The following is a 22,227-nucleotide window of genomic DNA, read 5'->3' on the forward strand; positions in this document are numbered from 1 at the left end:
GACAAATAATCTGAAGACCGCAGGTCGTTGCTATCCTCGGTCGTAACAAAGAAGTAAGGCTGACAGCCAGCATTTCTGGTGTCCGTGAGGAGATCAGAAACCAGGGACATCAAACATGGAAAGAGGGCAAGTGGTGGGTAGACTCAGGCTTACTTCTGATTTGCACCTTTGCATTTGATACAGTTCATCATAAAAATAAAAAATAAAAATGAAAACAATGTGATGCTAGTTTAGGGATAAGAAAAGCCAACTAATAAAACACATTAAGGTCAGAAACAGACCGACACATACCTGGAGATGTAATTTCCTAGTATAACCAACCCTGAGCATCAGTGGTGAAAGAACCTGCCAACAATCGATGCAGCCAATGGTTTTAGCCTGGGGTGTGGGCAGAGCCTCACACTGCACACCAATCAATTTCAGAGGCTTCAACACATATACCAAAGGCAAAAACCATAAAACTTTCACAAGACAAGATGTAACAGGAGCTTTCTGGTGGCAAAGAAAAATCTAGAACACAAAACGTAACTCCATACAGGAGAGGTCTAATCCGACTGCATTAAAACTAAGAATCTCTGTTCATCAGGGCGTCTGGGTGGCACAACTGAACGTGTGATTCTTGACGTCTGCTCAGGTCATGATCTCAGGGTCATGAGGTTGAGCCCTTTATCGGGTTCCATGCTCAGCACAGAGTCCGCTTGAGACTCTCTCCCTCTCCCTCTGCCCCTCCCCGGCTCAACTGCACATGTCCTCAAAAAAAAAAAAAAAAAAGCATCTCTGTTCATCCAGAGATTCCACAAAGAAAGGGAACTGACCAGGATACAAATCCAGAAGCTAAAGGAAGAACAGCCCAAAAACAGGAATTTCCCAGGGAAAGGGCCAAACAGCTGGGCTGGCCACACACGTCAGAGCAAGGGCTCACTCCACACCCTTCCAGATGGAAACTTCATAGAGGTCTGGTGATATCAAATGCAGGGGAGGATCCAGAGTAAATGGAATCCGTATCCTTGCGAAAAGGAGCATAAATAGATGCAGAATTCTGGAGACAACTTGGCATTATCCAGTCCAAGTGATGTGCAGAGACCCTTCACTCAACAATTCCAACCCCACGAACACACCCGGAAGGGCTCTCCCCACGAACATGCAGCAAGAAATGAGACAGCCACACTCACTCTGTCAGCAAACCCAAAGCAAAACACACAGCTGAGAAACCTCTCCCCACATGAGAGGGTAACTGCAGTCAGAATTAAGAGCAGGACAGTGACTCATCTAATGAGGTCCCACACGACAGTGACGACAGACGCGTACAACCAGACACAAGACAAACCGGTTTCCAGAATATAACATTGAGCAGTACCAGGTCACAAAGGAATGCGTCCACTGCAGTCCATGCACACACAGTGCGGCGTCCTACAGCCGTTTAGGGTAGTACAAATTGATGAAATGATCAAGGAAAAACCGTGATAAACTCAGAACCAAGCCTATGAGAAGAGGCTGGGGCAGAAGAGGGAACACAGGGTAAAACAGGTGGCAGGAACAGGATGTACCATGACTTGTGATCCTTTACACGCTCCATGTCCTAAATAATTTTATCACCCCAACAATTAAGAAGAAATAAAAAAAGAAAGAAACCAAATAACTAAAATGTCACACATTTGGTCAGTGGCCCACACCATGTCCCCTTCCATCCTGGACTCCCTACTGGATGTAATAAAAACCTTCGGACAGATGGTATACAATACAGGGGAAATGTTTCCTATTGGCCCTATTAGTTAAGAACAGGGAGATAAAGACCAATGAAAACATGGAAGGTAGGGGCGCCTGGGTGGCTCAGTCGGTGAAGCATCTGCCTTTGGCTCAGGTCATGATCTCAGGGTCCTGGGATTGAGCCCTGCCATCAGGCTCCCTGCTCAGCCGGGAACCCACTGCTCCCTCTCCCTCTGTGCTCTCTCTCTCTCTCTCTCAAGTAAATAAAATCTTAAAAAAAAAAAAAAGAAAGAAGACATGGAAGATAGATGTTTAATGGTCTTGCCAGTTTATTACAAAATATGATCTTCCTTTAAAAAAAAACTTAGGAAGTGAAACTTCGTGTCACCCTTTACTGTGAGCCACACTGAAGCAAGCACCATCAGTGAGAAGACAGAGGTCACGACCCCACACTGGCCAGTGAGACACAGACGTCTAGTGCAGCACAACGCATGGGGGTCACACGGTTTCTGAGAAAACAACAGACCACTGGACACTCCCACTAAAGAAATGAGGCTAGTAAAATCAGGCACTTCAAATATCCAAACCACACAACTTCCAAAAATGTATATGCCATTTATCACAAGGCAAGAGTAGGATTTTAAAATGAACTCACCCTGAAATAATGAAGTTACAGCTGTTGAATAAATGTCACTCAAAAGCAGTCTCTTGGCTTTTTCTTACACAGCGGGCAACTTTCCTTTTGAATTCTCCATTTCTGTCTTCCCTCCATTCTTTCTGTAGATACAAAAGTAACATGAAGTGACTTTATCCAAGCTCTTCTTACAATCTCAAATACTAGTTTTAATCTTGAATGTAATGCTTTGGCATCATGTACACTTTTAAAATGCTGAGAAGTTGGTAAGGCTGAAAAGTTGGTAAGTCAGAAAAGTAGTCAAAAAGTATTTTTGCCAGACACTCTGCTGGGACACAAGAGCAGAAACCCCTTAACCTGTACATTCTCTGAAAGAAAGAAGTCCACAGGGCGCCTGGGTGGCTCAGTCGTTAAAAGTCTGCCTTCGGCTCAGGTCATGATCCCGGGGTCCTGGGATCAAGCCCCGCATCAGGCTCCCTGCTCAGCGGGAAGCCTGCTTCTCCCTCTCCCACTCCCCCTGCGTCTCTGTCAAATAAGTAAATAATAAAATCTTTAAAAAAAAAAAAAAAAAAGGACAGTTTCATATTACTGGAAAAGGCCTTACAGGTAAGCTATTCAGGCCACGGGAAGGACTGCCGGCTCCCTCTGGAGGCTCCAGAAACTACAGCTGACACAAAGGCGAAATTTCTTCTGGAAAACCAAAAGCAGATGGCAGAGAAATGAAACATGGAGCAGAGGAGAGAAGTCTCCCTGAAACCAGAGCAAGGGAGGGACAGGGCCGACCGAACAGAAGGCACGGTTTAGACAGAGTCACTAAGATGCAGGAATGAAAACAGAGACACAACCCAGCAGTCTGGCATTTTCCTCCCACCTATATCCAAAAGTCTAACACTTTCCTGAAAGAGTGATGACCATTTCGGTACAATGAGAGACACTTCTATGAAGAGCTCTCATAGGGCCACTAGCGTGGGGCCGAGGACGGAACTGCCTCTTGTCTGGAGCTCAGGGTCTGGCTCACTGCCCACACACTGGAGACTGGGGCTGACGCTATGCGTGTGCACGTGCTTTCCTGGACCTGCATGTCCTGTCATCTGGAGTCATGCATGCACAGCTGTGTGGAAAGCCTACAGGGTTCTGGCACAGACTTCAAAATACAAAAGAAACACAAAGGAAAACATTGGCCTCAGAGAATGACCAGAATTTAACTTTGAAAAATTTAATTAGAACTTGCACAAGATGGAAGAACTATTAACTTCATCAAACAGCGACAAGATTTTATGAAAAAGGAAATTAATGCAGAAAAGAACAAGCTCCTTAAAATTAAGAGTAACACCGCCAAAATGAGAATTCAATAGGAACTCAGAATCAGCACAAGTTTAGATGAACCAGAGTACAAGAATCAATCTGGGCAGCGGCTACAAATCCAAAGGAAGGAAGGAATATACACTCGAATAAAAAATTAATAAAAAACAAGAAGGAAAGAATACTACACATGAGGGAAACTTCCCAGAGCTGAAGTCCTGCAAGTACACACCGACCACAGGAGTCCCCCCGCTACCCCCCCAGCCACGGCTACGCTCTGTGGGCTCAGCTGCCCACAGCCGACCCTGGTCTGTCCAGGAGCAGACGGTCCCCCTTCTGACGTAACACCAGAAGGTCAACAGGAGCCTCAGAGTCACTCGCCCTGCTTCATCTCGTCGTGCGGGCACATGGTCCCCTCACAAGGGTGGCAAGCACAGGACGCTGAGGTACTGAGACCCACAGCACACGGCTTTTATTGCAGTGTACTTTTATAACTGCTCTATTTTTAGTTATCGCTGTAATTCTCTCACTGAGCCCATAAGCTGGACTTTATCACGTGTATGTACATACAGGAAAAAACCTGATGCACATAGGGTTTGGTACTGATCCCCGGTTTTAGGCATCCACTGGGGGACTCAGTAACACACCACTGATGAAGAAGGGGGAGTACTGTACAGAAGTGAAAAATCTTAAAACTCTACACAACAACGTGAAATTTCGAAGACCAAGAATCAGAAAAGAACCTGAAGGGAACAGGGAAAACAGAGGAAGAAAGAAAAGGTCACCCACAAATGCAGAAGAGTCAGTCATGCATCAACTTCCTCATCGGCAACAATAAATGCGAAAAGATAAATTCTGTAGAAATCTGCATTCCTCCCCCAGAATTCTACAAACTGTCACTCAAGTATGAGGGTAGGATAAAAAGCGCTCCGAGACAGGTAAGGACCCAGGTCTTAATTCCGACATAGCCTTCCTGAAACACGACTCTCAGATGAGGTACAACAACAGAAAGAAGTTAACCAAGAAAAAAGAAAGAGGGTCCAGGAAACAGACAATCCCATCCAGAAGAGCAGGAAGGGGAAGTCCAAGGGAGACAGACATGCAGCAGTCTGAGCCAACCCAATCCGGAGCCCAAGGAGGGAGGGGTCCAGGAGAGGGATGGCCAAGAAAATGGGGTTCTCCCGGAATGGCTATCACTGACTGAGAGGTCAGAAAAGCAAACAAACAGAACACCTATGAAAACACGGTGAGGTGTACCATGCGAGAGGGAAGAGCAGATGTGAAAGGTAAATGCAACTATGAGCAACCTGTGGCTTAAACAGGAGACAACTGGTTAAATTCAGCGAGAGCAGCAGTGGATTTCAAGCAGTAATCAGTGACAATGCGTGGCCCGTGGTGTGCAGGTCTGAGTCCCATCTGCATAGTTCAGCTTCGAGCAGCATCGGGCAAGGGCTGCCCTTTCTCAGGAGTCCTTGTGGTGCCAGGACTCAGCTGCTCTGAAGAGTTAATAACTTTTGCATATTCATACTTTCAGGTACTTGCTCTTAATTTATCCTTAAGTTTAACCTTTATGAAGATTAAGATACAATTTGTCAGTTCTGATCTTACTACAGAGAGTTATAGTTGAGCATGAATCAACATAAACAAGAATTAGCTCTCCCTCAAAATGACTCCACAGGATTTCTTCTCCCCTCCCGCCTCTTACACAGTGCTTGGACCGACACTCGACTAAATAAAAAGCTAGGATGGTTTTCTGTCAATTTTTTACTTCAATTGGATCACTAAATATAGAAATGCAAAGGCATACATTTGAAAAAGGTTTATCAAAGTAGTGTTTTTCTACATAGACTATATACTATCACCCAAGGTTTGTATTAGTTACCTATATAAAAGTTACCCAAATAGAAAAGTGAATTTAATCTCCTGCCTTTGATACATACTAACAAAAGTTCTAAGAATAAGAATTACAATGAAAGGCTTTTCAAAGGAGAAGGCTGAGGAACTAAGCTATTATCCAGAGTAAAGGAGACTAATAAAACATGAATACAAAATAAAATGTGGGTTCCCAGATTCTGGATTAAAAAAAAAAAAAGCAGGTATGAGGAACAATACTGGAGAAATCTGAGTATGAGCTGAGTATGCATGGAACAGTACTGAATCAATGACACACTTGTGCTGTGGGCATGAGAAAGGGTGCTCCTGTTCTCAGGAGAGGCCGCTGAAGTGTTTACACGTGGAGGGTCAGGGCATCAATAAAGACTTCCCAAACAGTTTAGGGGGGCAATGTAAAATCGCACAACTGGTGAATCTAGGTGAAGCGTGTTTATAGCTATAGCTCCTTATTCTTAAAGGAGGCAGGTTCAAGTATTCAAGTATTCAGGGGTAAAGCTTAAGTAAGTCTGTAACTCATTTTTGTACGGATTCAGGAGAAACAAATGTATATAAATCGATCTGTAGATACACACACACACACACACGCACACACATGCTCTCATTCTAATCAAGTGTAATTAATGGGGAGGGGAGATTTGCACATGAGGGCCTTACCGCAGCATCAACGTTAGCAGGTGAGTCTCCATTAGGGTCTGCCAGCATTGAAATGACACTAATCATGATGGTTTCCACAGTGTGAATGGGGAGCCAGCGTTCCTCTGGCTTTTCATAACCATATTTATCTTCCCCAGGCTCATGAAGAATGGAAATGCATACATCACCATTTTTATCAACTGCAAAATTAGAGAGTAAGAGTCCTGTTTAAAGTATTTAAAATAACATGGTTAAACATAAAGTGCCTATTATGGACGTGGCCCTGGCTCCCACGGTCCTTTATCAAACACTGAATATATACAGAAGATGATTTCCAAAAATGGAACCTGTTCACTTTTTACGAAGCCCACAGATTTTACCAAACAGGACCCATCTGTCAGAGCCAACAGACTCTTCCCCATTTATGCAGAACTTCAAGATACCTGGCACATAGACGGTGTCTAGCATTTTACACGCAGTAAATACAATGAATCTGCTCTGTTTGTAGATAAAGTATACGATCCAAATACCAGAACTGAGTCTCTATGTAATGATTTCCTAGACTCCTCACTAACTTGCTGATCTAAATTGGTGACAAACATCTAGAGACTCTCCTAAGAAAAAAATGAGAAGTAACCTCATAATGCACTTTTTAAATCACATAAAGGCAAAATTACATTTTCAGGAAAAGGAGTGCACCCAAATTTGCAAAAGGAGCATGTCATATTGCCAGTGAAAATTCATCAACCTTAAATGACATTCATGAGGCATCTTTTCTATAAAACTAGGATTTAAAATCCAAGTCACAAATTAGTTGTTGATCAAAACAAAGGTGAACTTCGAAACCACCAGCTCATTTATATCACACAAATACTCCTTATTGGTGAAACTACCAAAATCATCACTAATCTTTTATGGTGAAATCTTTTTCTCCACTGCAAAATACAAAACAATAATAGTAAAATAAAGTATACTTATTTGGAAAATGTTAGAAAAGACAGAAAAATGTAAGAATTTTTAGTGTAAAAAGTCTTTCAACCAAATGTCCAAATCCCATCAAAAAAAAAAAAAATCAATGGCAATATGTATGTCTATTTCATTCCTAACTTTCTACCTAAGTCTAACAGATTTTTTTAAAGATTTTATTGATTTATTTGAGAGAGAGAGAGAGTGAGTGAGCGAGAAAGCACGAGCAGGGGGAGCAGCAGAGTGAGAAGGAGAAGCAGGCTCCCCGTGGAGCTCCATCCCAGGACCCTGGGGTCATGACCTCAGCTGAAAGCAGACGCTTAAATGACTGAGCCACCCAGGCGCCCCCAGATTTGTGATTGGTATAATTCTCAAGGTTATTTTTCATCTCCTGACTTGGGCACTTCCCCTGTTGTTAAAAACTCTGGGGAAGCCGAGCCAGAGTCTATACATACTGCGGCTCTCCAACAAACCCTTCCTGAATGCGTGCACACGGGTGCACAAGCGCAGACGGAGACAGGTGCACTCATGTCCCAGGCCCCCACCTCCCAGTAAAATCTGCTGAGTGCAGTAACTAGATCTAGAGGCAGGAAAAGTAACAACAAACTGTAAGCACACTGCAAAGTTCAACACAAAATGCTTTTACCATCTTCTTTAATTTCCTCACGCGTTACATAAAGAGGACTTTCTCCAAGTCATTTTCTTTGAAAAAATGGTATTAAATGTTTCTATAAAACTCTATCAGAGAGAGATCAATTTAAGATCCATTTTCCTTTTTTGGAAATTACTGTTATAATCCAGCATCTTTAAATTTTTTACCTCGAGTCCTTTCATTTTAAACATAGTTGTTTTTTTTTTTTTAAAGATTTTATTTATTTATTCATGAGAGACAGAGGGAGGGAGGGAGGGAGGGCGGAGGGGGAGGGAGAGAGAGAGAGAGAGAGAGAGAGAGAGAGAGAGAGAGAGAGAGAGAGAGAGAAAGCAGAGGCAGAAGCAGGCTCCCAAGGAGCAGGGAGCCCGATGCGGGACTCGATCCCAGGACCCTGGGATCATGACCTGAGCCGAAGGCAGACGCTTAACCATCTGAGCCACCCAGGCGTCCTAAACAGAGTTATCTTAAATGAAAGGTTTTTAGGCTTCAGACCTATTACCAAATTGGTTTAAAATGTGAAATACAGGTGGGGCGCCTGGGTGGCTCAGCGGGTTAAGCATCCGACTCTTGGTTTCAGCTCAGGTTATGATCTCAGGGTCCTGAGATCGAGCCCCATGTTGGGCTCTGTGCACAGTGGGGGCTCTGCTAGAGATTCTCTCCCTCTCTCACTAAAATAAATAGATAAATCTTTAAATTAAAAAGGTGAAAAGTAATCTGGTTTTTCCTAAATGTTTTTGGGGCTGAAGTTTCTCCAGGTATAGAAAATACACGTTATTTCCTCTGGTGCAATATCCGTTCTTACTCTTCACTCATTTATACACACAAATGTCTAGTTTTTTCTTGCCAGATTGCGTCCTCAGTTTTCCCCACATAAGTTTTTCCTCTCGCTTTCACGCCCCAACAGTGATCTTCGCTGCCGCCCTTATTGACATGAGGTTCATTTACAAACCTTATTCTGCATTCAGTTGCACCATTTATCTTCACTCTGTTTAGTCTTTCAGGATGGGTTATGTGTGAAACTAGAAAATTCTTGCCCCCAACACCCAGCAAATAACTGATACTATTTTTTTAAAGCCACTTGAAACTGTTTACTCCATTTGGAGTTTTAATCCCCTTTTCTAAATCCACTCCCCCATACACAGCTAGCCACCAGCCTCGGCCTCGACTACCCAAACCACATGTACCCTCCCAGTTACCCCCTCCCTGGAAGCTGTGTGTCTAAAGTGACAGAAACCCAACTGACCCCCACCCTCTCCAATGCCCATAAGGTGGGTTCTCTCTCTCTCTCTCCTTACTGGAAACTGGCTTCTGCTCCCTATCAGGATGCCACGACTGCTCACAAAATGGTCTGAACAACCTTCTCCCGGGTGCTTTTAAGTCCCCCTTTCTGGGTCACAATGAGGGACACGGTTGAGGACAACTCCCTCGGCCTCCGTGACACACTTCTTCACTGGCTCTTGAGCCGATCTCTCACCTTCCAGTCTTCCTTAGTCTGACTTGTGACATTACACGATGTTACCCCACTCTCTGGCATTAGCCATCTTTTCCGTGGGGAAGTTAACTCATTCTTCCCATCACAATGTTGCCCGTCCCCTGTCCCCCCAGTTTTGCTGAGCTGTAACTGACAGAGAACATGGTGTAAGGTGAAGGCGCAGCACACAGTGATTTCATACACGCTCCCGCTCACCTTGATGCGGATCAGTACCAAGGCCCTACACTCACCTTTATCTAACTATCTAAGTGGAAGTGGCAAGTTTACCTCAAGAAAAACAAATCCAAAACGGAATGCATCTAAGCCGCACAAAGCGAATTTTTACCGCAGAACAGCATCTCTGACAGCTTTACTGAGACAGAGGTGCACAATTAATGGCTTCTCGCATGTTTACAGAGTTGTAAACTGTTGCCACAATCAATTTCAGAATACACACATCACCCCAGAAAGAAACCACATACGCATTAGCAATCACCCCCCGTTCCCCACAACCTTCCCGCGAGCCTGAGGCAAGCACGAACCTAACCTTCTATCTCTAGGTTTGCCGATTCTGACAGTCCAACCTAAACGGAGTCCTACACGGTGTGGGCTTCTGTGACTGGGTTCGCTCCCCAAGTGTCATGTTTCCAAGGCTCATCCTGGCGGTGGTGTGAGCCGGGGCTGCCCTCCATAATGTGTATATATTAAGAGCGGGTCTTCTCCTCATCAAATGATGGACCCTGGGGCTGTTTCTACTGTTTGACCATTATGAACACTGCTGACAGGAACATCCAAGGACAAGTGTTCTGTGGACGTGTTTTCAACGTTCTTGCTTTTCTATCTCAGAACGGAACTGCCAGACTCGTTCCCCACAGTGGCTGCACCACTTTACAATCTCGCCAGCAGTACAGGAGGGCTCTAATTTCTGTGTCCTTGCCAACACTTGTTTATCATCTGCCTTTTTGATGACAGCCACCCGGCCCATGTAAAGTGGTATTTTGCTGCGGTTTTGATGCTACAGTTGTTTGGTGGATGTTCCGTCAATTCTAAATTCTCATCTCCATCACACCACCCACATCTGCTAGTCCACAAATGAGAGTAACTCAATTTCCCTTCCTGCTACGACTCTCCCCGTTCAAGCTTCCATGGTCTCTTATCCGCAGCACTGACAAAACCCTCTCCGTGTCTCCTGGTGGCCGGTCTGGCTTTCCCTTCCAATCTTTCCTCCACGGGTGTCATCTTTCCAGAAGGAGACACAGTCAATACGAAGCTACCACACAGCTCTAAAGTGCCAGAATTTAATGAGAAACCACAGCCTAAGGAACAAAGTTTAAGCCAGGCGTTCACACAGTCAAAGTTCTGTGTAAGAATCACATTGTCTGGAAAGGCCTCCCCGACCCTCTCTTCCACTACCCAACACCGTGTGGCAGCAACACTGTCCTCTCAACATCACCGTGACTTCTGCGTGTCCGTTCCTCCCCCTCGCAGGCCCGGACGCCCTCACAGGAAGGGACTGTGACGGACGAATCATCTTCACCTCCTGTGCCTTGCAGACACTCCCAGCTGGGTTTTCCGTTCGTCCGTGTCTCCGCACGCCTCCTGAGTCCCGCTCTCCCTGTGCCTGCCACCCCTGCCCCAGCACCTCCTCAGGCTCCCTTCCTTCACTAAGCCTCTCCTCTCTCCAGTCAAGTCTTCATTACTTCACTGATGCCTCTCCCCTCAGGGCCTGAAAAATGATTCTGCCTTAAAACAAATCCTCATCTCGTGAGCTGTCCTCTTAAACCACCCAGGCCATTTTTCTCCTTCCTCCCCAAAGAAGACAAGTCCCACGTCTTGCTCACATACATGCTCTCACAGAGAAACTGAGGCCCACAGAGCCTCCACCTACAGCCACACAGCTAACGTGTGGTGACGCCAACACTCAGAAGCTCCGTCACATCTTCTTTTGAAATAGGTGCAAACAAATAACTCAAGTGACGATAAGAGAGACTGCCAAAGCCTAGGGAGAGAGGGAACGAACAGCAAAGCAAGAAGAGGCCACTGCGGTAGATTTAGGCATCCGCGCTCCATCCAGGACTATCGTTAACACGTTCTACCACAGACAGTGGAGATGCTTCTCTTCCTCGGCACCGATACGAGGGGGCACAAGTCCGGGGCCAGTTCCGGTCTCTCAAGACCCGTCCACTTCTCAAGCCACTGGGCTCTGCTACATTCTCCACAGCCTGTAATGAAGCCTCACTCCCTCCTCACTCCCTCCTCACTCCCTCCTCACTCCCTCCTCACTGGCTCCTCACTCGCTCCTCCCTCCCTCCTCTCTCCCTCCTCACTCCCTCCTCACTCCCTCCTCACTCCCTCCTCACTCCCTCCTCACTCACTCCTCTCTCACTTCTCACTGGCTCCTCACTCACTCCTCTCTCACTCCTCACTCCCTCCTCACTGGCTCCTCACTCACTCCTCACTCCCTCCTCACTCACTCCTCACTCCCTCCTCACTGGCTCCTCACTGGCTCCTCACTCCCTCCTCTCTCGCTCCTCTCTCGCTCCTCACTCCCTCCTCTCTCACTCCTCACTCCCTCCTCACTGGCTCCTCACTGGCTCCTCACTCCCTCCTCTCTCGCTCCTCACTCACTCCTCTCTCCCTCCTCACTCACTCCTCACTCCCTCCTCACTGGCTCCTCACTCACTCCTCTCTCCCTCCTCACTCACTCCTCACTCCCTCCTCACTGGCTCCTCACTCACTCCTCTCTCACTCCTCACTCACTCCTCTCTCACAGACTTGCTGGGACTAATACAGAAGCCTCTCTCCCTGGCAATGCGAAGTTGACTGTGAGAAGCAGAATGCACAAGAGCACAGGAGTCAAAAAACGACAACTCTGATTACAAAATGCTTACAGTCAAAATACTTAGGAGAGAAATGCTTACAAGCTCTATCACAAAAAACAAGGCCAAAAGTTCAGGGAGACTGTGTACACACACAGTTTATCTAGCCCAACCTTTGACTCACAAAGTGGTTTTAAATGGTAGCACATCTTTGGGTAAAGAAAATTCAGAGTCACCACATCTCAGGCACAGCAGGACTGGATGCTTTCCAAGCTTCAAACACAAAGTACAGCATCCAATGTCACCGAGTCAGTCACCTTCTGAGGCAGGGAGGACACTCCCTTTTTAACAGCTAATATAGGTAACAAGTTAAGAGCTGCCCGTGGCCTAAGAGTGAAGATGAGAAATACAATTTTTAAAACCAGGTTTAGTTACTCCTGTACTCTCCGTAATAGACAATGAGTCACCGAATACCTTGGAAATGATCTCGACTGTAAGAGCTGTATTCATGGCAAGTATCACCCAATAACTTTGCCTCTAGTCTGGAACATCAGGAGTCTCAAAAAGAGCTGAAAACTAAGTAAGTATTTTTTATATGATGTCTATTCCTGCTGTTCTAAACAAGCTAATACATGGCCAAATGCATAATGAACACAGTGAACTTAGTACAAAAATCCCAAAGTAACTTCATTGAGGACCACATCTTTCTTAGGGACCCTGAAAACCTCAGTGACAGGCATCATATTAGCAAATGTGAAAGTAAAACTAGATAAACTTACCATTTGGGTGCCAGATTTCTGTAATGAATTTCATTTTAGGAGGCCGGAGGGGATAATCTTTTGGGAAAGTGAGATGAGCCTTAAAAACACCACCTTCACTGGAAGAAAAACAAAAACATGTTCTTGCCTGTAAATTCCTGCATATCAACAATTATGAAAACAAACATAAAGCAAGGGTGCGAGCGCTCACACTATAAATGAAGTGAATTAATAACCTGGATCTCAAGCAGATCGTCTGCACACTCAGTTTAATAGCCTGGCAACACCCACGACTTTACCGAGCTCCCGAGAAGCTAGGAAATGAAAGAAACAGCCGGCCTTAAACCGGCATCTGCATCAGATCCCATGACTGTTGTGCTAAACGACCTGTATCACTTCCCATGGCACTAATCTAAGTCCTGAGGCTAACTGCCCATCAGCTCTCCGTGTGGATCTCCAACTACCACCCTTCCCTCCATCCCAGCCCGTCTCCTTTCTGTTCTGCAAGCACAATAAGCTCTTTCTCACTCAGAACTTACACATAATTTGTTTGCTCCCTGTGTGGAAAGATGTGCTGACCTTCCAGTCATCCATTCATCTCATCCTTTAACAAATATTTCTTCAGCCTTTACATGTCAGACACTAGCAGTGAACAAGGTATAAAGTCTCTCAAGGAGTTTATACTCCAGTGACTTTCCAAAGTAGTGCCGTCCAACAGGGCTTCCTGCACACTGGAGACGCTCTATAGGCATACTGTCCAAGATGGTAGCCACTAGGCCCTTGAAATATGACTGGTGCAACTGAGGAACTGAGTTTTTAATTTTTTTTAAGGATTTATTTATTTATGTGAGAGAGAGCAAGCGCACAAGGGGAGGGGCAAAGGGAAAGGGAGAGAGACATTCTCAAGCAGACTCCACTAAGCACAGAGCCCGACGTGGGACTCGATCTCATGACCCTGAGATCATGACCTGAGCTTAAACCAAGAGCCAGTCATTCAACCGACTGCACCACCCAGGTGCCCCTGAACTTTTAATTTTATTTAATTTAACAGCACATATGGCCAGTAACTGCTGTATTAGTGCAGTCTTAGATCAGTGCCATTTACTTAGGAACTGTTCTTGAAGGACTGTCAAAACAGTACAATGAGTTGTACTATGTTAACAACAAAAACCAATGCGATCAAGTCAGCCTCATGGGGCATATAACTAAGCTCATGCATTATGTCGTTAGTACTAGCCATTTCCTGTGCTTGAAATACCCTTCTCCCCTTGTCATCATTTAGAACTCAGCTTTGGGGCACCTGGGTGGCTCAGTCGGTGAAGCGTCTGCCTTTGGCTCAGGTCATGATCTCGGGGTCCTGGGGTCGAGCCCCGCGTCGGGCTCCCTGCAGAGCGGGGAGTCTGCTTCTCCCTCTCCCGCTGCCCCTCCCCTGCTCGTGCTCACTCGCTCACTTGTATTACATAAATAAGATCTTAAAAAAAACAAAAAACAAAAAACTTAGCTTCAACGTTACCTCTTGAGACTTCCCTTGACTCCCCAATCTTAACTCTCTGCTGTGTCCCTCTGGTACACTGACCCCCTTTCATTTCTTTATTCCAACATCTATTTGCACATCTGATTCTTCTACTGTTCAGTGTACACTCCATCAGAGCAGGGTCATGTGCTGATGTTTGTGTCAGACCAGCGAGAAATGGAATTCTCAGCTCCTTAAATGGTTTCCATTCACTGAACAAATATATATACATTGACTACCTACTTGTGTGAGGCACTGTTTTACATAAAATAATCAAACAGAAAACGACATTAGAGATCACTGGTTTCACAAGCACTTACCATTTTGGTGGCAGAAGAAACTATCAAGCAAAATATCACTAATAGCTACTGGAATGATACGAGCAATCTAATATTAAATTTTTAAAAACCAAGTATGTATAGAATAAGCCCATTTGTCCTTAAGAAAGAAAAATGGGGGTATGCTTCTAATACAGACAGAAAACCTTCTGCAAACACAGCCCCAGCACATAGCAGTGGTTAACCTTGGAGCCAGGATTACGGGGATCTTTTCCTTTCTGCTTTGTACATTTCAATATAGACTGAATTTTTAACCACAAGCAAGTATTAATTTTTATTGCCTTTTTCTGAGCATAAAGGATTTGGCGGGGGAGAAGGGGGTACTTAAAAACAGAGAGGCAGATCATTAATACCAAATACCTCTGAATACCTAGGGAAGGCCAATGGGCTCCCAGCACACAGGGTAACTGTGGTAACACAACTGTGGTAACAGCAACAGGAGAAGGCCACACAGGGTGAAAGAGAGAATGGGGTGGTCAAGGACAAGCATGATGACAATCTAAAAAGTTTGACAGTTAAAGAACAGGATAATTAGATGGGGAAACAGCACAAATGCAAGGCTTTAAAAAGGAGGGGGAAAAAATACCCTAATTTGTTTACAAGGAGATGGGAAGGTGCTGGTAGAAAGACTAGAGACACTAGAAAAAGAACTGAGCCATTGGAAGAAGAAAGTAAGGGAGCGAGGGGCCTCGCCAAGAAAAAGAAAGAACATCTTTTCCTTTTGCACTGGAAGAAAAACAGACTGAATGCGGTACAGATATCCGGGGGTAAAAAGGAAGAAAAATGACAAGTTTTATACCTGCCATATGGCCTCCATCTCGTAATTTACAGAATGATTTACGGAAGAGGAAAACCTGGAGACCTGAGGGAGACGCTGGTAAGGACGCACCACACTGGCGGGCACCTTCTTGCCCCAGCTACCCCAACTGTGAGGGTTAATGCCACAGTGGCCCTGGGACCGTTAACTGTACAGACTCGCTTCTCAAACTGCGGGTGACTCACTAACCAGTCTTCTTGTTTAACAAATAAAAATCGAGAAGAAAACAAGACGTTGTCACAGGTAGTCTGTTCGACTTATGTCATCTGCATATGCATGTTTCTACTCACTAAAATGTATGCACATAATAGTCTACATCAGGTCAGGATGTAGAACACTTCTGATGATGGGTTGTGGTGGAAAAAAGCCACAAACACAGAAAACAGCTAAGAATCTACGTAATAGGACATCAAAAGAGCTGCCACAGGCCCTCGCACTTCACCCGCTGGTAACACCGCTCCTCGGTTGGAAGCAGCCTCCCTGGGTCCCTTCATCTCGACGGATTTGATCCACCTCGTGTTAGCTGACTGGAATCCCTGTCCTCAAAAACTGCCTCCGTCTCTTAAATTATTTTCTATCTTTAAAATGTCAAATTTTATTAACAGAATTATCTCAAAGGGTTTAAAGCACACAATTTTCACTCTGTCTACAGCGCCCTCCCCACTCTGAACCAATCACGTTATTCCGTATAGTTTTTCTCCTATCAGTGGACTCCTTAACATTTCTTTCCCCTGGGGAAGCCTACCTGTTTTTTTAAACCGAGCTCAGTGGTCCCACCCCTGTGGGTGGCAAGCTTCCAGTGAACAGCCAAATTAGCAGAGGAGTGCAAAACCCCCAGGATATGAAATATTGTAAACTAAACATTAATATGTCACATATTCACTATTTTTCAAATATGCAAAGACGTTACTGTGATGAGTAAAATGACAGTTTATAATAAAAATAAAATAAAAAGCATCTGTGAATTAAAAATATCTTCCACTACTTCCACTATTCTCATCACCCACAATACTAATAGTACAATTATCAGCATGATGTTAAAAGGTGTGAAACCAAAAGTTTCACATTTGAAAATGTTGAGAAACCTAAGCCTAGTTCAACTTTCTTCCATGAGCCTCACTTACTGTTTTTGTATTAAACTGCAAGAATCTTACAACGACCAGATCCTACCATTCTGCCATATTTACTTTATTTAAATGATCCATTGTATGCTGCCACCTCAAACTTTGCTCAACATTGTTCTTTTAAAAATATTCCTGGTGATACCTGTTTCTTGTCCATTCATTTTATCTGACGCATTTCACAATCTATTTATCACACTCGTAAGATATTTGATTGCTTCCCATTTCTTTGCTACTACATGCAACAGAACACTGAACACCCCAAACACTTCCTGGCGTAGGGTTTCTACCCTAAAGACAAAACTGCTAAGACAAACTTTGAGTTATTGGTCGAAGTCACACAGCTCATACAAGTGGTAGAGTTGGGGAGCTGCGCAAAGGCCCCAGAGCCCATGCTCTGAAGCACTGAATGGGAAGGGATGTGGCCTGGCTGCCGATGCATCACTTGCTAAGCAATGGCGGTACAAGGTTCCTTCCTTCCAAATTCTCGTTACAGAATATATGGCATGTGCTTCCAAGTCTTAGGCAGAACTGTAAGAGGATTTTGTTACTGTGAAATAATATTAACCAGAGTTTGGCTAACCGACTCTACATGTTCTGTAGCCACTCAAGGAAAGGCAAAACAATAAAATGCATATGATCTTGATATTCTCCATATTTTCCACACCCTTGTCAGTGGTAAGGAATAAAATAAACCATACTTCCTGGACAGACTAGCCATTGATGATGAAAGAAAAATTTAAGGGATAAAAGAAGGTGCACATTCACCATTCACTAATACGAATTTATAAAATTTGTAATTACATGGTGATATCCGAGGCTCCTGAACTTCCTTGAAAAACATGCTGCCGCTCTTGCCTGAAATGTCCATTTCTGTGGACACTACCTGATAATCAGCAAGCAGAACACAACAGGTACACACACCAGTTTCAGCTCTCACAGAAAGACAGCCTGGACAATCTATTCTTAATAGATTGATGGGCAGAGGAGTAATAAACATTTAATACCATGTAAAGATAAATATAATGGCTACATTCATACTCATGGCAATGCTCAGTGTGCAAGCAAGCTGGAATACACTGGTTATTGATTACCTAAACTGAAGAGGGTACAGTGCCCTCTAGTGACTGCATGAAGGCTAAGGATGCCACAGGAAGGAACACAACAGCTTTCCAGGAATGTTTGTACATTATTAATTCTTGCTATCACTACATAAATGATCGAACTATTAAGCGGTGAATTAATCAGTTAGGTCTGGGTACCATCTAAGCCCACATTAACTTTCACTTACTTCTAACCCCAACCCCCCCTTTCCCACCCCCCCTTTGGGCAGGGATTTCCACTTGAGGTCTGCGCACCCCCACCCAACAGACCCCTCCAACAACTGCAACACAGCCTCTACCCTCTTCACAGCACTCAAGGAACTACAAGGACACCAGTAATTTCCTCACTGTTAAAGCAACACACACCATGAAGTACTGGATTCACCATGAAACAGGGAGCTTACTTCTCATCACACTTTCCTCTCCTTCTCTCCTCTGAGCTCATCTGCCCAGCCCTCCTCAGGGACCCGCGCTCAGCACACACTCTCCTCCTCTATCCCGAGCAAAGGCTGTGTGTGCAACTCCATCCTGCAGGTCGCCATGCTCAGCCCCCAGCGCATCTTTTTCACTATAGACAAACTTTTAGAATAACACCGTTACGAACAAATTTTTGTTGCAGAGATAAAATGCAAGTAAGCTGAAGGAAAATGAAATCAATCCATAATCCCAGTTAGGATACGCAGGTTGTAAAACAGAAACCTAACTGGTGACTCCTGTCCTCAATGGTTGTGAAGACAAATCCAAACTCTCCAACAGTGTTTATGAACTTGAAGGAACCCTCCACTCCCTGTTCAGCCTCATTTTCTGACCTTCCATGTCCTCACCTCACTCCACCACCACACCGTGGAGCCGTCCCGTTTTCTGAGCCCCCCGGTCTCTGTCAGAACACCTGTCCGGTTAATGCTGACCCTAGCTGCTAACAGCTCGAAATCTCTTCCATTCCAGAAGAACTAATCTAAACCAACTGCGGCCACCTCATTCATCTTACCAGTTACTGGGTGGGAAGGAGCAAGTGACTCGATTCTGACACAGGAGACAAGAGCCAGTCAGCCGGAGAGCTCCCATTGCATACAACACACACAGAACTAAGAAGAAACCAGCCTCTCTTCCTTTGGGTGATCTTCTGAAACGCTCAAAACTCCTGTAACCATTTTGCTACCAGTGCCAGGACAACATACTTTCTTATTCTCTAAGCCAGCTACAGTCAGATTTCTGTTGCTTGTAACCAGAAGTCTACCAACTACTACACTTACTAACTCTTAAGTTCCCACTTTAGATAGGTCTTCCTCTGGGACAAGTTCTGATATATCCCAAACCTGCCACACCCCCAGTGAGCGCCCCTCTCCACCATGGCCATCACTAGTCAAGCGACCATGCAGTGACTAAAGTGTAACCTCTCTGTAGGCAGGGACGACACTGAGCTAATCCGAGGTCGTGTTCCCAGCATCTAACATAAGACCGCTTGGAAACAGCTGAGCTAGATGAAAGAGCAATGTAAATGCCAGTGTAATGCTTTATTTTTGCAACCATTCTAAGCAGGAAATTGCCCAAGGGATGGCTTAGACTCAGTAAATATTAAAGAATAAATCTTAAACCTCTTTTTTTTTGAGGGCTTAAAAAAAATCCCATAACTTTCACACATGAATTTTAGAAAAGATTTTAACAAGAAGGAATCATTTCCAGGTTATTCTGGATGATGATTACAATGTCTGTCAATGCCACAAGGCCTCATTACTCACAGGATGCTCCCCGTGTGTGGCAGAGTTTAATAACTACAGCCCAGCTGTCCCATCAGGAAGGACTGCAAGTGGCCACCAGCTGTCTCCTCAGGAAGTCCACACTCTAGAGGAGCTGCCACAAAGGCTTGCTTCTGCTACCCACATCTCACACCAGTAGCTAGCATTTTTTAAATGTACACTGAAGACCAGAAGTAAGTTTTTAATTGGTGGAAAGAATGGACTATTAATCAGTATGGCGAGTATTAAAAAGTGGTTGTCTTTGGTGAAGTTGAAGGTACACATTAAGTACAGGTACCAGCTAACAGCCTTTGGAGATACGTGCCACCACCTCACGAGAAAGTATGAGAGTTCTGTGAGGTCCTTAGAGACAGAGCTCAGGCCTGGAAGCCCAACTCATCCTCTAGACAGACACCAGTTCAGAAGAATTCCTCCTGTTACCTCCTATCAACTGTAGGAGTAACAAGATTCTGTCACTGGAATGTCGCCACGTCTCCCAAATAAAACTTCATGCAATGCGTTTAGCTTGAAAACCTGAACTTCATCAGGCTTATAAACCAGATTTATATGTATGGTTTTACGTGCAAAATTTAGTAAGAAATTTGCTTTCAAGTAATATTAAGGTTGTGGGGGGATACCTCAAAGATGGTTTTCAACAGCTCCTATTATCTACCCAAACACACACCATGGAAGGACCAAATTGAGTTATTTTAGTTTGCAACCATCACCAATACAAACATGGCACTGAGAAATACATCAGCAAAAATTCTGATTGGAAACAATCGTGACAAAACATGAATCACCTTTCCGGACGCTCGAAAACCCGAAGTCCACACCACAACTCACCCTGTATGTCCCGTACCAGCCTGCCCTGGTACCAAGTAGCCTGAATTTTCTTTTCCATCAGGTGTTTTATTGGGGCGGGGGGGGGGGGGGGGAATTCCCATCTCTGAACACCTAAAATGAAACTACGGTATCAAAATCCTTGCCTGCTTAGGGCCATCAAGGACCACAGCTGAGTGAGCAAGTGTAGTCCCCAAGAAACTCAGATACAGATCTGCCCCCTCAGGTGTGTGGAGCACACTGGTGACCTGAAAAGGTCACTGCATTCTGTTCAATGCCTCCATTTCTACAAACACGATGGAACTTACACTAGTCACTAACACCAGGTAGTCACGACCCATCTTACAGAACACTGAATATCTGTAAGTTTAAGTTAGTCTCCAAACATTCAGAGCAGAAAATAAGACTGTGGTTTTTGAACCTAAAACGTATGACAAGACCCTGAGGAAACCCCAGCTCTCTCTCTATTGCTCTGTGACTCAACTGCATTCTGTTGTCTAACTTTACATCAGTTAATAAGGACTAATTAAAAGAGATTAGCTGTTTCATGGAACACTACATCAAAAACTAATGATGTAATATATGGAGATTAACATAACATAATAAAATTTAAAAAAAGGGATTAGCTGTAACAATCACTTTTATAAACTGGAAAAAGGTAAATATCAGTTCATTTTAGGGTCAGAACACCACGGTTCGGATCCGTATTCTGTGGGCACCCGATTAAAGCAGCACTCAAATTGATGACCTTGAGAGTTCTCAAGCCTGGAGACACTGGTGTGTGAAACTGTTCTGTATGAAAATCTCCCAGGTGTAATACTATGCTTTAATTAAACCGATAAAGTGCTAAGAATGGAAAAGACTTCTCTTTGAAATGATAATGTTCCCTTTGGGGGTGAAGGCACAGTAAAGCACAAGGGAAGGGAAGGGGAGAAACATTTCAATAAAGAATTTTCTTCTTCCCCCATCCTGCCAAAATTAACCCAATATCCAAAACCACGTAAAGAAATACATTATTTATATATAGGCTCACCTTGAAAATAGCTTGTATTTCTGAAACTATTATATATTTAAGAAAGCAACAGGTTTTAGACACTAGAATTTCAAGCAAAACACAAAAACCCTAGACACGATCATTTAGTACAAATGATTTCACCTAAACACAGCCATTTCACCTGCTTTAAAAAATAATTTCACTTCAGTTTGCCAAAGCAGTTTCCATTTGAATTAATTAAGAGAGCTACTTCAGTGTCCGTTCCATGGTACTTACTAAAGTGTGTCAGGGGGACCAATGATAAGGACTTCCCACCGGTAAAGATCATTGTCATCTATTAAACCTGCTGAAAAGCCTTCCACTGGATTTTTGTTGAGTTCTGTGGAAAAAAAAAATTTTTTTGATCAAAACTTTTAGGCATATAATTTTCACCCAACAGATAAATTACAGAACCTGAATATACATGTTATAAATTCCAAACTATTCAGCAGATATCCCTGGGTCCACTAGCAAAATGCTACCTGATGGCCAAAACATTTCCATTTCTGTAGCACAGGGATGTGACGTGGAAGCGAACTGTCCAGGAGACCACGTTCTAACCCCTCTCACTTCCACCCTGGTTTCCAGCTATAGGCTCTTAGCCTTTCTAGGTAGCCCTACGGTGGTAGACAGAACCCGCTAAGACGCAGATATCCAGGCCCAGCCCTCACAGACCGTGGCCCACAGGTAAGTCAAACCAGTACTCCCAGTCATTCCTACACTGTGGTCTTTAGGGTACACTCTCAGAGGCACCAGCCGAAGACCTGAATACCTTTTTGTTGGAATTTGCTGAGCTTAGCCAACCTTCATTTATACCCGTGTGTGTCTGTGTAACAAGCCCTCTGTCACCTTGGGGATACACATCTACAGCTGCTGTTCCTCAGACTC

At 44.3% G+C, this 22,227-nt stretch overlaps 1 protein-coding gene across 4 annotated transcripts in view; it reads right to left on the reverse strand.

Moving 5' to 3' along the window:
* UBE2G1 (ubiquitin conjugating enzyme E2 G1) overlaps positions 1-22,227 on the reverse strand; it is a 101,876-nt gene that overhangs the window by 10,760 nt on the left and 68,889 nt on the right. For all 4 annotated transcript variants that reach the window (XM_027625409.2, XM_027625410.2, XM_027625406.2 and 1 more), the window contains 4 exons: positions 21,577-21,679; positions 12,857-12,954; positions 6,191-6,369; positions 2,363-2,484 (listed from right to left, as the gene is read on the reverse strand). In XM_027625409.2, coding sequence (XP_027481210.1) covers positions 2,398-2,484; positions 6,191-6,369; positions 12,857-12,954; positions 21,577-21,679 — 467 coding nt within the window. In that variant the 3' untranslated portion in view covers positions 2,363-2,397. The remainder of the gene's footprint in view (positions 1-2,362; positions 2,485-6,190; positions 6,370-12,856; positions 12,955-21,576; positions 21,680-22,227) is intronic.

Source organism: Zalophus californianus, chromosome 16 (assembly GCF_009762305.2).
Source record: "Zalophus californianus isolate mZalCal1 chromosome 16, mZalCal1.pri.v2, whole genome shotgun sequence".
In the NCBI taxonomy this organism is placed as follows: domain Eukaryota; kingdom Metazoa; phylum Chordata; class Mammalia; order Carnivora; family Otariidae; genus Zalophus; species Zalophus californianus.